General features: G+C 62.3%; 2 protein-coding genes across 20 annotated transcripts in view; both read left to right on the forward strand.

The window, feature by feature from the left end:
- PLEKHA6 (pleckstrin homology domain containing A6) overlaps positions 1-11588 on the forward strand; it is a 42698-nt gene extending 31110 nt beyond the window's left edge. For 12 of the 18 annotated variants that reach the window (XM_027659772.1, XM_027659766.1, XM_027659768.1 and 9 more), the window contains 16 exons: positions 1509-1589; positions 2945-3013; positions 3368-3448; positions 3869-4018; positions 4393-4488; positions 4601-4712; positions 4890-5029; positions 5335-5487; positions 6600-6726; positions 6827-6921; positions 7206-7388; positions 7500-7664; positions 7843-7976; positions 8165-8307; positions 8980-9101; positions 9586-11588. In XM_027659772.1, coding sequence (XP_027515573.1) covers positions 1509-1589; positions 2945-3013; positions 3368-3448; positions 3869-4018; positions 4393-4488; positions 4601-4712; positions 4890-5029; positions 5335-5487; positions 6600-6726; positions 6827-6921; positions 7206-7388; positions 7500-7664; positions 7843-7976; positions 8165-8307; positions 8980-9092 — 1842 coding nt within the window. In that variant the 3' untranslated portion in view covers positions 9093-9101; positions 9586-11588. The remainder of the gene's footprint in view (positions 1-1508; positions 1590-2944; positions 3014-3367; positions 3449-3868; positions 4019-4392; positions 4489-4600; positions 4713-4889; positions 5030-5334; positions 5488-6599; positions 6727-6826; positions 6922-7205; positions 7389-7499; positions 7665-7842; positions 7977-8164; positions 8308-8979; positions 9102-9585) is intronic. The other 6 variants (XM_027659770.1, XM_027659776.1, XM_027659765.1 and 3 more) reach the window with 4 other exon arrangements.
- An 889-nt stretch (positions 11589-12477) lies between these two features.
- GOLT1A (golgi transport 1A) lies at positions 12478-14064 on the forward strand. Of its 2 annotated transcripts, none has more exons than XM_027659778.1 (5): positions 12478-12610; positions 13086-13177; positions 13337-13449; positions 13543-13606; positions 13770-14064. In XM_027659778.1, the coding sequence occupies exons 1-5, from the start codon at positions 12586-12588 to the stop codon at positions 13806-13808; spliced, it is 333 nt and encodes a 110-aa protein (XP_027515579.1). In that variant the 5' UTR covers positions 12478-12585; the 3' UTR covers positions 13809-14064. The 2 variants fall into 2 exon arrangements, with proteins under 2 accessions (XP_027515579.1, XP_027515578.1); XM_027659777.1 differs by having other exon boundaries at positions 13271-13449; positions 13770-14063.
- Positions 14065-15110: the final 1046 nt, after the last annotated feature.

The following is a 15110-nucleotide window of genomic DNA, read 5'->3' on the forward strand; positions in this document are numbered from 1 at the left end:
ACATGCACGGTGCCAGCGTGGCTGTGCTGGAGGGTGTGGGGTCCCAGGGCTGGTGTCCCCCGTGCAGGGGGTGGCCAGGTGACCCCTGGGGACTGTGGTTTTGGTGATGTGGTGGCCCCGTTCCTCCTCGGAGGTGAAAAGTTTGATGCAGGTGGGCGTGAGGGGCCCACCGGGTCTGACACCAAAGCACTTGGGTTTTTGGAGCAAAACGGTGAACTGACTTCATCCCAGGAGCATGGGGAGGGAATACAGCTGGGAGACACCCCCAGGAATGTGTCCAGGCAGGGGCTGCAGTCAGAGCTGGGGACAGGAGCTGCTGGGCAGTGCTGCAGCCCAGGCTGGCACTGAGGGAGCTGCTCCAGAGACAATCTCATTAGTCTGCAAATCTCCACCGGTGCAGCAATCGCCACGATCTGTGTCTGCCTTGGAGCAGGGCCAGGGCCAGGCAGGAGCACTTGCTGCAATAAAAGCTCTCTGGGCTGTTTCGCAGCCACCGGCAGCATCGCTGCCTCTCCCCGGCTCTTTAAACCACTCCCTGAAGAGGCTCTGCCTCTCCTCCTCCTCCTCTCCCGCCGACCTGTGGAGAGACTAATTGGGAGTGACGCTGTCAAGTGTCTCTTTTCAAACATCTTGCTGCTTTATTTTCTCTCTCCTTGCTCATCCAGCTGCAGGCACGGCTCCCTCGGCTGCCCCCAGTCAGGGTTCAGTCCCTGCTTTGTGCTCAAAGTGCTGTCACCCCTTGGATCTCGGGGGTTCTGGACATGAGGGGCTCCCCTGGCATGGTCTGCTCAGGGCTGTGGGCTCCTGCAGCACTTCTGTGGGCAGAGGCAGTGGTAGAACTCTGGTGCTGGTGACCTGAGTGGCCCCATCACCCGGTTCTGAGGGAGCCGTGGTCACCGCCGGCTGTGCACCCCTGCAACCCCTGGCTGGAGTCTGTCCTGCCCCCCTGGAGGGCTTGGCTACAGCTTGGGAGGGGCACAGGGATGCCAAACCCATCACATCCGTGCCTGGCAGCACGACCTCAATGTGCCACCTCCCAGTTCCACCCTGCTGGAGGCTCTGCTGGGCTGGACAAGGGGACGCCACTGTCCCCATGCCCGACTGTTAGTCACCTCCCCGATGCCATCACGGCCCCAGCTGGGCACGGAGCCACCAGCCAGCGTGAGAGCAGGGTCTGTGTGTCCGTCTGTGTGCTGGGACCCGCTGTGCTGCCGCCGTGGCGTCTCTGTCCGAGCCCATGTCTGCCTGTGCCGTTTGCAGCTCCGAGCCGGCTCCGGTTTTATCTGTGCTTTCCCCAGAGCGTTCAGGGCGCTCAGCCAGCCCTGGGTGCACCCAACGGAGCGGCAGCAGCCCCGGGGGGGGGCCGTCCCCACGTGTCTCCAGCCGCTGGGACATCTCAGGAGGTGGCACTTCACGTCCCGAGGGCCCCCGGAGCGATGCCGGCGGCTCGGGCGGCGCGCGGGCGCGTCTCCGCTGACCTGTGCCCTTTCCTTCCCTGTGTGCCGCAGATGAGCGAGAGCGAGACCCTGATCAGTATGGTCAACAGGATGGTGGAGACCTCCTCCCCTAGGGCCCAGCTCTACATGCAAGTAAGGCTCGGGCCGCCGGGCCCCGCGTGGCTTGTGCCCAGCCGCGGGTCCGGCCGTGCCCCCCGCGCCATCCGGGGTCACCTCCCACCATCGCCAGTCATGCAGACCCGGCATCCACGCGGCGCATCACCCCCCTCGGGGGCCTGCTAGTCCATCCCAGGCTTTGCTAATCCATCCATGAGCCATTAAAACCCGGCAAATCCTCGCGCCGGGCGAGAGCTCGAGGCGGGGCCGTGGCGGTGCCGGACTCTCATCCTCGTTGGGGCTGCGCTCGGGGCTTGGCTCATCCTTGTTTTGCCATCTCATGAGGCAAGGAGGAGGTGTGGGATGATTGCAGACAGGAATCCAGCCCGAGGCTCTTAAACCAACGCAATAACTCCTGCAAGAGGGAGAGGAAACAGCCTTTTACCCCTGGAGGCTCTGGCTCCTTCTGTTCCCAGCACCGGGATGTTCCTGCTGGTGTTGGGTTGCAGCTCCCAGCACAGGCAGGTCCCATCACTTGAGCTCACCGTGCCACCCACCCCGGGCAGGGGGTCTCGGGGCCCCGCCGTGCTGCCCAGGGCACCTTCTGGCTGTGCCAGCAGCCCGGAGATCACTGGGATTTTCCAACAAAAAAGGCGCCTGTTTCCATCTGCTGTGAGCAGGGATGTGCTGGAGGGTGAAATCGGAGCCCCTGGGATGCTCTTGCTGGCTGGGCTCCCTGCCCGGAGGCAGCAGCTTCCCAATCCACCAGGCTCTGCCTCCAGCCCCGCCGGCACTTCCCAGATTCAGGTCCCTTTGCATTATCCCGTAGTTTAAATGGCTCTAAAGTAGCATCTTGCTTTCTAGCAATAATGATCCCCTTCTTCCTATCTTCTGCCTTTCATCTCCAGATCTTGGAGGCATTTAATTGCTGAGGTCCCATTAGTAATTTAGATTTCCAGGAAAGGAAAGTGACTCACGGAGAAGCTGGGTGGTGGTAAACAGGCCCTGCTGCAGCTGCTGATTTATAGGTGTTTCCACTCTGCTAAGTGGAATTACAGCTCAATCTCGCTGCCTTTGTTTCCCTGCCTCTGGAATGGTGGCAGTTAATGATTCACGAGGCATCTCTTTAGCTCAGTCCTTGGCTCCTGTGGAGAGGCTGTGTCTGGATAATTCCAGTGGCTCACCAGCTGATGGGCAGGGAGGTTGTTGTGACTTCATCCATGTCCAGCACTGACATCCCAGTGCCTCCCGATGGATGGGGAGCACCCACCACCTCCAGGACTCGGCTCTTCCCTCTCTTTCCCCACTCGCAGGGATGGGAGAGAGGGGCTGGGAGCTGCCTCCCCTTCCTGGGATCCCAGGGCTGGGCTCACCCCATGCTCTGCTTGCAGGTGACGCCCTTCCCGGAGGCCTACAGGGACACTCTGCATCCCTACAAGATAAGCGAGCAAGACACTGATGTAAGAGCAAATGTCTGTCCTGTGTGGCCCCCCTGTCCCCCCCCAGCAGTCCTGCTGTCCCCCCAGAGAGAGCTGTGCCCTGTGCTCCCACAGCTGGGAGCTGCCCCCAGTTTGGTCTGTGCTCCCCAGGGAACAAATCCTTCATCTCCCAGTTTGTCCTGTCCCACCCTGGCTGGTCATGAAGTCCCTGCAATGAGAGCAGGAGGCTGGAAACCCTCCCCAAGGCCACACATCCCACCAACCCAACCCAATGGGCCGTGTCATGCCTGCATCCTGCCTCTCCCAGCCGGGAGACCGTGCTGGACCCTCACCCTCCTCATCCTCTCCCCCCTCTCTCTTTCCCTCCTGGCACAGAAGCTGCTGGGGAAGCTCTGTGAGCAGAACAAGGTGCTGCGGGAGCAGGAGAGGCTGGTGCAGCAGCTCCGAGCTGAGAAGGTGCGTGGTGGCAGCTCGAGTGGCCCTCTGGGGACAGGGGATGGCCCTGCCCAGGCAGCCCCTGCCTGGTGAGGCAGTGACCTGTCAGCACAGAATGGTTTGGGCTGGAAGGGGCCTTAAGGATCACATTGTTCCAAGCCCCTGGCACGGGCAGGGACACCTTCCACTAGCCCAGGTTGCTCCAAGCCCCGTCCAGCCTGGCCTTGGACACTTCCAAGGATGGGGCAGCCACAGCTTCCCTGGGCAAATGTCCTGCTCCCTTGGGGGCAACTCAGTGGGGATCTTTCTGAGGTGAGGGAGGTGCTCTGGCCATGCACAGCCCCAGGATTCCCTGGGTGTTAGTGCCCTGTTCAGGAGGGGGATCAGAGCTCCTGCACCGGCCAGGCTCTCACAGCTCTGTCTCCCTCCCATTCCATCCAGGAGAGCCTGGAGAGTGCCCTGATGGGGACACACCAGGAGCTGGAGATGTTTGGGAGCCAACCTGCCTACCCAGAGAAGCTGCTGCACAAGAAGGAGTCGCTCCAGAACCAGCTCATCAACATCCGTGTGGAGCTGTCTCAGGCCAGCACGGTAACGGACCCCTCCCTCCTCTTGGGGACCTTCACACCTCCCACTGTGTCCCTTCTCTCCCTTCCCAGAAAGAAAACAAAAAGGGAATTCCCCTTACCTGGCTGGGGGCCAGAGGAGCCAAAATCCCTCACGGGGCACGAAGCAAATTAGCCGTGGAGGTGCCATCCAGCCACTGTCCCTGTCCCTGTCCCTGCCTGTTGGCACCGGGTGCTCCCACGGGCACCTCAGAGCTTGTCCCCTCTTCTGCCACCCCCTCCCCAGCTCGGGAGGCTGTGTTGGGTGCAGCCTCCTCCTGCTTTCCCGGGTGGTCCAAAGCTGCTTCCAACCAGGGGAGGAACCTGCCAAGGACCCCCCTGACCCACCTTCCCCCCCAGGCCTTGGCAAACAGCACCGCCGAGTACGAGAGCCTGGAGAGCGAGGTGTCCACCCTGCACGACGACCTGTGGGAGCAGCTGAACCTGGACATCCAGGTGAGTGGGTCCCCCTGCCATCCCTGGGGTCCCCCTGGGGGGAGGTGGAAGCCCCCCCAGTTCCTTCAGCCCTCGTGTCCTGCTCTGACCGCTGCCTTTCCTCCCCGTCCAGAACGAGATGCTCAACCGGCAGATCCAGAAGGAGATCTGGCGGATCCAGGACGTGATGGAGGGGCTGAGGAAGAACAACCCGTCCCGTGGCACCGACACTGCCAAACACAGAGGTGAGTGGGTTCTGTCCCTGCCCAGCCAAGACCCTGACGTGCTATGTCGTGGGGTGTCCCTGGTGACTCTGGGCAGACAGCAGCTCCTGCTCGGAGACATGGTGGCCCTTATTATTATCATATTATTGCCTTATCATAATCATCTCTTTATTATCTTATTCCTGCTCCTCTCCACAGTGGCCCTGGGCCCCTCGGGGACGTACAGCTCCAACAGCCCTGCCAGCCCCCTGAGCTCTGCCAGCCTCACCAGCCCCCTCAGCCCCTTCTCCCTCATCTCTGGCTCCCAGGGCTCGCCCACCAAGCCCGGACCCAGTGAGGTGAGCGAGTGGGAGGGTTTGGGGTGGGACTGGGGGATACTGGGCACCAGGCACAGAGCACAGATGCCTCTCCTCGTGGCTCTGCCTGGGGGCACCGTTTGGGCCACACGGATGGTGGGATGCAGTGTCCCCCTCAGCAGTGGGGTGGGATGCCCTGTCCCCCTCTGCCCAGGGACACAAAGACACTCCGGAGCCTCCGCTCTCCCTCCTGCCCTCCTCAGCTCGGCACTTCCACTGTGTGTTATCTTGGCCTCTCTCTAACTCTCTCTTCCTTCTCTGCTCTCCCCCCTCACGCTCCGCCCCAGGAACCAGGCCCGCCTCGACCTCCCCTCCCCAAGTCCTACGTCCCCCTGGAGTCTCCTCCGGCCGTCCCTCCACTGCCCAGCGAGAGCCGCCTCTGGCCGTACCCCACGTCCCCTTCCTGGCAGCACGGCGGGGCAGAGGCCAAGCGGGGACAGGTACCGAACCCCAGGGCAGCTGCCACCCTGTGCTCCTCCTCCCCGAGACGTGGCAGGGGCTGGCATGAGGCAGGACACGGAGCTGCCCACCCCGAGCCCGCAGGGACAGCTTGGAGGTGGCACTTGGCGTGGGGACAGCAGCACGTGGCTCTACCTGCCATCCCCTGAGCAGCCCCCCCATGGCCCTCGTGTCCCCACCAGGTCCCCAGTGCCCACTGTACTCGCTCAGGACATGGATTGTCCCCTCCTGGGCAGCCCCCAAGGCTGCCACAGCCTTTGGCATCACCCTCTCTGCTTTCCTCTGCCCTCACCTCTCTCGCTGTCCTTCCGTGGCACCGCTCCCTGTGTGGTGCTGGCGGGCTCTGCCCGTGGGGGTGAACCCCTGGCTCCTGCCCACCAGGGCAAACCTGGATTTGGAAATTGTTGCTGCTGCCTCGGCTGTGCTCGTGCCGGGGGAAGGGGCCAGGTGTGGGCACCAGGAGCCACTGGTGTCCCTGCAGCTGGGGGCTGGGATGTGTGTCCGTGGGGGCTGGCACGGCAAAGCAGAGCTGGGAAGGGTCACAGACCCCACTGCCAGCACGGGTGGCACTTCCAGCAGCTGTGGGTGGCACAGGGGTGGCTGCACGTTGGTCCATGGGGTGTAAGGGGTGTCTGGGTTCATTGTGTCCATTGAGGGGGCACCCTGGGCTGCTTGGCCCATTGCCATAGCCCTCCCTCACACCAGCAATTCCTGGGCTCCAGGCAGGCTGTTCCCATGGGATACAAGGTGGGGAAGGACCCCAGAAATGGCTCTTGGCTCTCTCTCATGCCTGTCCCAGCTCCTGCCCCTCTGGTACCACCCCCCTTCCCACAGGCACAGGGTCTGGCTGGAGCCCAGCACAGAGCCAGGGTGTTCCTGTCCCAGAGCTCCTGGGTGCCATGGTGGGATCATCAGCCTTTCAGGGAGCTTTTCCCGTGGAGAAGCCTGGCCTGTGGCTGGTGTCTGTGTGTCCATCCACCGCCAGGAGCGTGTCCGTGGTCCGTGGCTGTGGAGAGCAGGGGGTGTCCCCAGGCAGAGCGTGGCCCCCAGACAGGACAGGGGGGCTCACCAGGGCCCTGCTTCCCTCCCACAGCCCAAACCAGGCTTCGAGCAGAGCAAGAAGGAGGCGCAGCGACCCAGCCCCCCCGGCCCCCCGGGCGAGGGGCTCCTGCAGGGCCGGCAGGAGCAGGATGCGGAGAAGCAGGCGGCTCTCAACAAGGGTATGGCTCGACTGGGGACAGGAGGACCCCAGAGAACCCTGCTGGGACTCTGCCCTCGGTCCCCGGGGGGCTCAGCCTGGCGTTCTGCTTTGCTCCACAGTGGGAATCGTCCCCCCCAGGACCAAGTCCCCGGCGGAGGAGGAGGTGGTGGCGAGGAGGAGTGCTGCTGGCATGGCCAACGGGCTCAGCTCCCGGGTAGGGCTCGGCTTGAGGGGGCAGGGGCTGGGCTGGAGGGCTGGGTGAGCCGGGAGGGGGCTGTGGTGCAGCCTGCACAGAGGAGCCTGCTGCTGAGTGGCTCCGTGTCTGGCCATCCGCTCCTTGAGATCCCTCCTGGGTGATTCCTGACCGATTCCTGGGCGATTCCCCATCCCAGGAGCGGGCATCCCGGGACAGGGCTGAGCCCAGCAGCCCACGGCAGAGGGTTGTGGCACTGGGAGGATGGGGCAGGGGTGGGTGACCCGGGGCTGGGCTACCCCCAGGAGAGACCGAAGAGCGCCGTGTTCGCCACCGAGACGAAGGTGAAGATGAGCGTGGAGGAGCAGATCAACCGCATGAAGCGCCACCAGAGCGGCTCCATGAAGGAGAAGAGGCGCAGTTTGCAGCTCCCCAGCAGCCAGCAGCCCGAGCCCCCCGGCACCAAGACCCCCACCTCCTACAAGGTGGTGAGTCCCTGCGCCTGGCAGGTCCCTCCTGGAGCAGAGGGGACACTGGGGGCCGGGGAGGGGGACAGGGTGCTATCCAAGGGGGCTCAGCCGGGCCGGGGTCCCTCGCAGGTGCGCCGGCACCGCAGCATCCATGAGGTGGATATCTCGGACCTGGAGGCCGCGCTGCGCTCGGACGACCCTGGGAAGGTGTACGAGACCCCCCAGGAGGAGATCGCCCGACTGCGCAAGATGGAGCTGGAGCCGCAGCACTACGACGTGGACATCCACAAGGAGGTGAGCACGGGGTGTGCCGGGGACGTGGGGCATCCCTGAGGGGTTTGTCCATCCTGGAACCACTAACCAGGGGCTGCCATTGCCCAGATGGGTGTTGGGGTGAGTGGGGCAGGCGGTGCTGGAGGGGGACAAGTCCTCCATGCCCAGCACAAGGCTCATCCCTTTCCACTGCCCCCAGCTCTCCACGCCTGACAAAGTCCTCATCCCTGAGCGGTACGTCGAGCTGGAGCCCGAATCACCCCTCAGCCCCGAGGAGATAAAGGAGAAGCAGAAGAAGGTGGAAAGGATCAAGACCCTCATTGCCAAATCCAGGTGGGGCTGCGGTGCCCGTGCCAGCCATCCCGGGGGGGTGAACCCTTCCCCAGCCATCCCGGGGGGTGAACCCTTCCCCAGCCATCCCGGGGGGGTGAACCCTTCCCTGGCCATCCCGGGGGGGTGAACCCTTCCCCGGCCATCCCGAGGGGCCTGGCACGGGCGCTGACGCCGGGTGCTCCACACAGCCTGCAGAACGTGATCCCCCTGGGCGAGGGGGAGGTGGACACCCCCCAGGACCCCGAGACGCAGCTGCAGGAGCAGGAGAAGAGGATCGAGATCTCGTGCGCTCTGGCCGCCGAGGCCTCGCGCCGCGGCCGCATGCTCTCGGGTGAGGGGCAGGAGGGGTGAGGGCAGGGCGGGTTGGGCACGTCGGGTGTTGGTTTGGCAGCACGAGCAAGGAGTCAGGACGGGCAGGAGAGGGATCAGTACTGTGTCGATCCTGGGCAGGGCATCCCTGGGCAGTGGGAGAGCCAACAGCTCCTGGGCCCTGCCCGCCATGCCTGGGGCTGCCTTCCCCTGAGATCCTGGGATGGAGCAGCTATTCCAGCGGGGCACAGCTTCCAGCACCTTACTGGGAGCGTTTGCAGGGGTGGGAGTGCCTGGCTGGGTGGGCATGAGGTGACACGCCTTGGCTGAGCGAGCGTGGTGGCACCCCATGCCCGGGGACTGTGGTGGCACCCCATGCCCAGGTCAGCACGGTGCCATGCTATCCCTGGTGATGGTGGTGTCATGCCATGCCCAGGTCAGCACGGTGCCATGCTGTCCCTGGTGATGTTGGTGTCACGCTGTGTCCATGAGGAGCCCTGCTGGGAGCTCACGTGTGCGCGCCGGGACCGGGCGCCGCTGTGGCTGTTTGTCCTGCCCGCGCTTGCTTCCCCCCTGCCTGCCTACCTGCCTTCCTTTCCCCCCATCCCTTTCCTCCCCGCTAACCCCCGGCTGGGTGCCCTCCCCGCTGCCGCAGCCCGTGTTCCTCACGCCCTTCTCCGGTTTCTGTTTCCAGCTCAGTGCGCTACCCCCAGCCCTCCCACCTCCCCAGCCTCCCCGGCTCCTCCGACCAACCCCCTCTCGGCCGAACCCCGGGGCGCCGACAGCAGCCACTTAATGCGTGTGTGAGCCGTGACCGTAAGCACCTCTTCTCTCCTACCGCAGCCCAGCCCACCCCCTCTCCAGCCCGGGGGACCTGGCCGGGGTGCCCCTTCTGTGCCCCATGCCCGGCCATCACTGCTTGCTCCAGCTAACCAACATTCCCTGAGCCACGTCAGCCCCGTCTCCTCCATGGACCAACACGAGCATCCCCCATGGCGCTGGGGGTCAGCCCAGCGTGGGCACGGGGGGCTCAGCAGGCTGCAGTGGGCAGGGGGGCCGTGCAGGGAAAGGGGAGGGTCTCTGGGATTCACCTGCCTGGTGTGAAATTGGTGGCTGCAAACTGGGGGGGACACGGTGTCCCCCTGCTCGGGTGGATGTTCCCCCAGGGGAGCCAGGGGCATAGAGCCAAATCTGTGCCAGGTTTTCCTGCACAGGGCAGAGAGGGAGCTGCGGGGTGGGCACAGGGGCTGCCTCACCACTGCCCGCCGCCCCGCTCAGCCCTGCTCTCCCGCCCCTCCAGCTCAAGCCCTGGCTGCTGCCGGCACCATCAAGTTCCACGGGGCCACGTTTTAGCCCCCCCCGACACGACACCGAACCTCTCGCCATCGTTTTTGGTTCTCCTGGACCCCCTTCCCCCCTTCCGACGGCGAGACCACCCGGCACGGCCGCGCGGGGGATGCGGCGCCGACGGCACCGGCTGCTCTGCCCCGGCCTGAGTAGACATGGGGGTGCTGGAGGTGGTCCCCGAGTAGCCCCTGGGCTGGCAGTGGACACAGGGACAGATCTGCCGTGTCCTGGGTGCCAGGCCCACGCGGGCAGCCGGGCAGGGACATCCGTGACAGCGGCCACTGGCACAGCGGGCACCTCCCTGCCGGGGCATCCCTGGGGAGCGTTCGGACTCCTGGGACGCCTCCCAAAGGTCTGTGAAGGGGCTCTCTGGGTGGAGACCGGCCAGTCCCCACCACGGATGGTGCTTCCACCTTCCACCAGGCTTGGATGGTCCATCTGAGCTCCTCGGGTGCCTCTTCCCCTCCCTGAGCCCTGACCCTGCTTTTTGCACCCGCCTGGCCTGGGCTGTCCCGTCCCTCCTGGTGCTGGGGCTCGGCTGGAGGCAGAAGGAGCCATGTCAGGAGCAGGGTGGGTGGAGGTGGGACTGTGGGGACACAGAGGTGCCCGGGGCAGTGCCCTGTGCGGGGTCAGGGTGGCACCAGGGCTGCCTGTGGCACCGGAGCGCCGCTGGCACGGAGCAGGAGGTGTGGGCAGGGATGGGGACGTTGGATGGGAGCAGGGCAGGGAGCTGGGTGCCAGGTGGGGTGGGGAAGCCGTGGGGTCATCAGGGACCCCCCCAGTGGGTGAGGATGGTGGTGAGAAGGGGAAGGGGCCAGGCAGGAGCAGCGGGGTCACCTCGGCTGCCACCGTCACCCCCGAGCCCTCCCAAAGCCTGGCCCTGTGTCTCCCCCAGACCCTTCCCGTTGCACTCCAGCCCCTTCCAGCTGTTTGGATTTCCTGTAGCAAATTTACCCTTTGCTTTAACGTTCTGGAGGGTGGGGAAAAAAAAGCGGGTTCTGCCCAGAAAAGCAGAATCCCTGGCAGGATGTGTGGTTGGCAGGGCTGCCCCCAGGGGCCGGGGTGGGCAGGGAGGATGGAGTGAGGAGCTGGAGACTGGATACCGTCCATCCCACAGCTACTTCCCTACTGGCTGATCCTGACCCCCCCAGGAGCCCTGCACCCCATTATCCCCCATACACCCCATCTTAGCAATACTGTAGGAACCCCCAGAGCCCTAAATCCTCCTCCTGAGCCTCCCTCAGCCCTCTTAGCTCATAAAGCTGGCCCTTTATTTTGCTATTACATGCCTTAATATATGTTTTATGGAAATTATACATTTATAATATATATCTATATTTGGTTTTTTCTCTTCTTTCCTGGGAGGAACTGTTTGTGCCGAGCTCTCTCTCCGTGGGGTTGTGTTGGCACCAGCCCTGCCCATGAGTTACAAAAAGCAGATTCTTTGCCAATTTATCAGAGGGAAAAAAAAAAAAAAAAAAAAAAAAAGAAAAAAAAACCTATTTAAAATATATATATTTTTTCTGCTTTTATTAAAAGCAAATTTATTTAAAATAAAATATACAGAGACTGTAAGTTTTAAGAGATGATGTTTATTTCCCTGTCCCTGAGTGCAGCAGGGGGGTGACCAGGGTGGGCTCCCAGCTGGTGTAACTGGGGCAGACCCCCCTTACACCGGCTGTGGGGACACCATGGGGACACACCGGGGTGGCTGTGGCCAACACAGACCCACAGGCAGCAATTTTTCTCATCTCCAGGGAGCAGGGAGGATGAGGAGCATCCCAGTGCTCCTGTCCTGGTGTTCCCAGAGCCATCAGACACAAGTGACCGTGTCTGAGCTGTCCCCAAGGTGTGTCCCCAGGGCACCCCATGGCTGCCCTTGGAGCCCAGCTCTGGTTTTGTTTGGGTTTTTTTTTGTTTTTGTTTTGTTTTGTTTTGTTTTGTTTTTTAAAAAAAGACAACCTTAATTAATTTTATTTTGGTTATTATTTTTCATAACACTTCATATACCAGTGACTTGTAACCGAGAAAGGATTTGCATCGGGAGGAAATCTATTTATGCATTGGGGAGGGTGGGATGGGAGGTGATTGTTTTCTGGGATATTTTGCTAGTGGTAGAGAAATAAAAGTATCTATGAAATGACAACATTTGTGTGTCTTTTGTCTAGAGATGACCTTGGTTTTAATATTAGACCAAAGAAACAGTGGATGAAAGGCAGTTGGGAAGGGGTTCACCTGGCCCATGGATCTCTCCAGAGGCACCTTCTCCTCCCTCTCCCTGAGGAACCTTCTTCTCCCTCTCCCTGTTTTCGGGGTTCATTTTCCCCAGTGGGGTTTATTTTGGGCTGTGGCTGGTTCTTGGGCAGGAATAAAACCCCTTTTTGTGTGAAGCCAAGGGGTAAAAAGGGGCTGGTTTGGGAAGAGCTGGAGCTGCTCCGAGGGTCGCGGGCACAGAGGGCCCTGGGGGTGGCTCAGGGGTGACATGTGCCAGGAAGGGACCCTCTGTTGGCCACAGCCAGCGGGTCTGGTCGAGCCATTATTCCCACATCAGGGCATGGAACAGTCCCAGGACTCTCCTTTCCCGTGGAGCAGCCTGGATGTGAGCCGGGAATCAGGAGGATGCCACAGGGACCTCGCTGTCCCCCGGGTGCCACTCGGACACCCCAAAGGAGCCCTGTGCTCCCTATTTTATCCCTCTTTTATCCCTATTTCAGGGATTTCTCCAAGCAGGGTCCATCCCATCCCAGGGAGGGCAGGACCAGCAGGGTGCAGTGGCCACGGGCCACCACGTGCCCCCCGGGGGAGGTGCCGTGCCAGCGGGGCAGGCGCTGCCGGCGCCGTTAATGATTTGCAGGATGACGTGGGGACCACAGGGACTAAAGGGCTTTTCCAAGGGTCACCGTGGAGGCAGGGCCACCCTCGCCCGGCCTCACCCAGCCCCGGCACCGGCAAGATGGTGTCTCTGACCGACTTCCAGCGTAAGTGGGCACGGGGTGACCCGCGGGTGATGCCCATCCTTGTGGGACCAGGGCAGCTCCATGCCAGGGCTGGAAGCTGCTGGCTGGGGTGGCTGGGGCAGGGAGGGGTGTAATGGTAAGGGGGATGTGGGGACCAGCACTGGGGAGGTGCCTGGATCATCTGGAGGTCAGCTCCATCCTCTGCTGTCACTACCTGCACTGGCACCTTCGTGCCACTGCTCAGGAAAAGGCTGGAGATGGTTCTTCCCATTTATTTTTTCTATTCTTTTTCCAGAAGCCCTCAGGGGTTTCTAAGGCAACAACAGCCCCAAGGCCTGGGCAGGTGCAAAGGCTGTTTCTAAGCTTTGGAGACAAACCCAAAGTGTATTTCTGGGAGGGAATGGGACAGGGAGGTGCTGAAGGGAGGCACCACAACCTGCCACGGGAACTGAGGTGTGGAACCGAGCCCTTGTCTCAGCCCTCCCGTCTTCCACAGGGATTGGAGTGGGGCTGGTTGGCTTCGGCCTCTTCTTCCTCCTTTTTGGGATGCTCCTGTACTTTGACTCCGTGCTCCTGGCCTTTGGGAACGTGAGTACTGTGGGGCCAGGGCACAGCCGGCACCGATGCCCAGGACGGAGCAAAGAGCTCCTCTGACCCGCTCCCCTTCCTCCTTCCTCCCAGATCCTCTTCCTCTCTGGCTTGGTCTTCATCATCGGCTTCAGGAGGACCTTCACCTTCTTCTTCCAGCGGCCCAAGCTGAAGGGCACCAGCTTCTTTTTCGGGGGGCTGATCGTCGTCCTCATGCGGTGGCCGATCCTGGGGATGCTGCTGGAGGCCTACGGCTTCATCACCCTCTTCAGGTGGGTCCCAGGGCACCCAGACCCCCCCCAGGGGGGAGAGCAGAGCCTGGGGATCCTCCTCGGAGCCCAACCCAGACTTTTGTGTTGACACAGGAGCTTTTTCCCGGTGGCTTTCGGGTTCCTGGGCTCGCTGGCAAACATCCCCCTGCTGAGCCAGGTGAGCAGGGCTGACGTGCCCCCGGGCTCTGCAGCCCTTGGGTGGGATCAGCCCCCATTGCTGCAGTTGGGATCAGACAGGGAAGGTCACCGCAGCCACCCCACAGCCCCCTGAGGCTGCAGGGGTGGATTTTCCTGCTGATCCGGGTCTGTCCCTGTTGCAGCTCTTGCAGAAGGTGGGAGACAGCGGCTCCATGGTGTGACCTGACCTGGGACGGGCTGAGTGGCTGAGGTGGGATGGTGGGAGTGAGCCCTAGGTCCTGCTGGCCCTGGGGTTGTCTCTCTTAGCCCCAAGACCCTCGGTGCTGTCAGGAGTGACCCCACAATGGGGATGGGGTCCCCCTGTCCCGTGGAGCTCCCAGGAGCAGCTCCAGGGCCCCAGGGCTGTGCCAGGCAGGATTCTGGAGCTATTGCACTTATTTAATTCTTTTTGTCTTTCCCTGGTGAAAGGTTTAATAAAAAAATGTGTCTGAGACTGAGCTCAGGCTGGGCTCCTTTCCTGAGGCTCCAGCTCTGGCATCTCTTGGTGTCACCAAAGAGGCATCACAGCCATGGCTGGGGGTGGCACAGTGACCTTCCCATGGCTGTGGCTGGAGATGGCACAGGGGTCTTCCCATGGATGTGGCTGGGGATGGCACAGGGCCTTTCCCACGGATGGAGGTGGCACAGGGATCTTCTCATGGCTGGAGGTGGCACAGGGCCATTCCCATGGCCATGACTGGAGATGGCACAGGGACATTCCCATGGCCAGAACTGGAGATGGCACAGGGACATTCCCATGGCCATGACTGGGGGTGGCACAGGGACCCTCTGGTGGCCGTGGCCCCCCCGCCCTGGCCACCAGCCCCAGGCAGCTGGGGCAGGCCTGGCACGCAGGCAGGGGCCGTGGCACTGCCTTCCCACGCATCCCATGGGGGTGAGGCTGCCCGGGAGCCACGGGAGAGGGCAGGGGGGGGTTAGGAAAACACCCATTAAACCACATTAACATTCCCTGACCTGATCGGAGCAGAGTAAATTACCCCAGTCAGACTCAGCCACCATGAAACAGCAAATGACATCCGGGGTCATTAATTAATGAGGGATGCTGGGCTGGGAGGGGGCCTGGAGCAAACCCTCAGTGTTCCAGAGCCAGGACTCACGTTTCCCATTGGACTGTTCCCTGTGGGATGAATTGGACCTGCAGGATGGAGCTGGTGGGATTTACAGCACTGCTGGGCACTGGGGCAGCTCTGCCAGGGTTTGGGCCAGGGGATCACCTTCCAGCCCACCTGATGCCCACCCAGGCCCAGGTATCAGGTGCTTTCATCCCTGCTTGAGGAGGACCCACACTGCTGGATGCTCCGTGGGATGGGCATCCCGTGGTGGTCTGAGGTGCCAGCTGCCCATCCAGAGGTGTCCCAATGACACCAGGGACACCTTCACAGCTAGTGGGATGCTGAGGGCAGCCCTGAGCTCTCCCAGCTTCCCCTCAGATGACTTTAAAGAAGTTCTTTTGTCCGGGCTGC

The sequence above is a fragment of the Corapipo altera genome, unplaced genomic scaffold (genome assembly GCF_003945725.1).
Source record: "Corapipo altera isolate COAL_440 unplaced genomic scaffold, ASM394572v1 77b, whole genome shotgun sequence".
NCBI classification, from domain to species: domain Eukaryota; kingdom Metazoa; phylum Chordata; class Aves; order Passeriformes; family Pipridae; genus Corapipo; species Corapipo altera.

What these genes read in the sequence shown, in the direction of transcription:
- GOLT1A (XM_027659777.1), top strand. Translation starts at nt 12,586, where the DNA reads ATGGTGTCTCTGACCGACTTCCAGC. An exon ending in GTCTCTGACCGACTTCCAGC is followed by an intron (nt 12,611 to 13,085) that starts GTAAGTGGGCAC and finishes CGTCTTCCACAG; the next exon opens with GGATTGGAGTGGGGCTGGTT. An exon ending in TGCTCCTGGCCTTTGGGAAC is followed by an intron (nt 13,178 to 13,270) that starts GTGAGTACTGTG and finishes CCTTCCTCCCAG; the next exon opens with ATCCTCTTCCTCTCTGGCTT.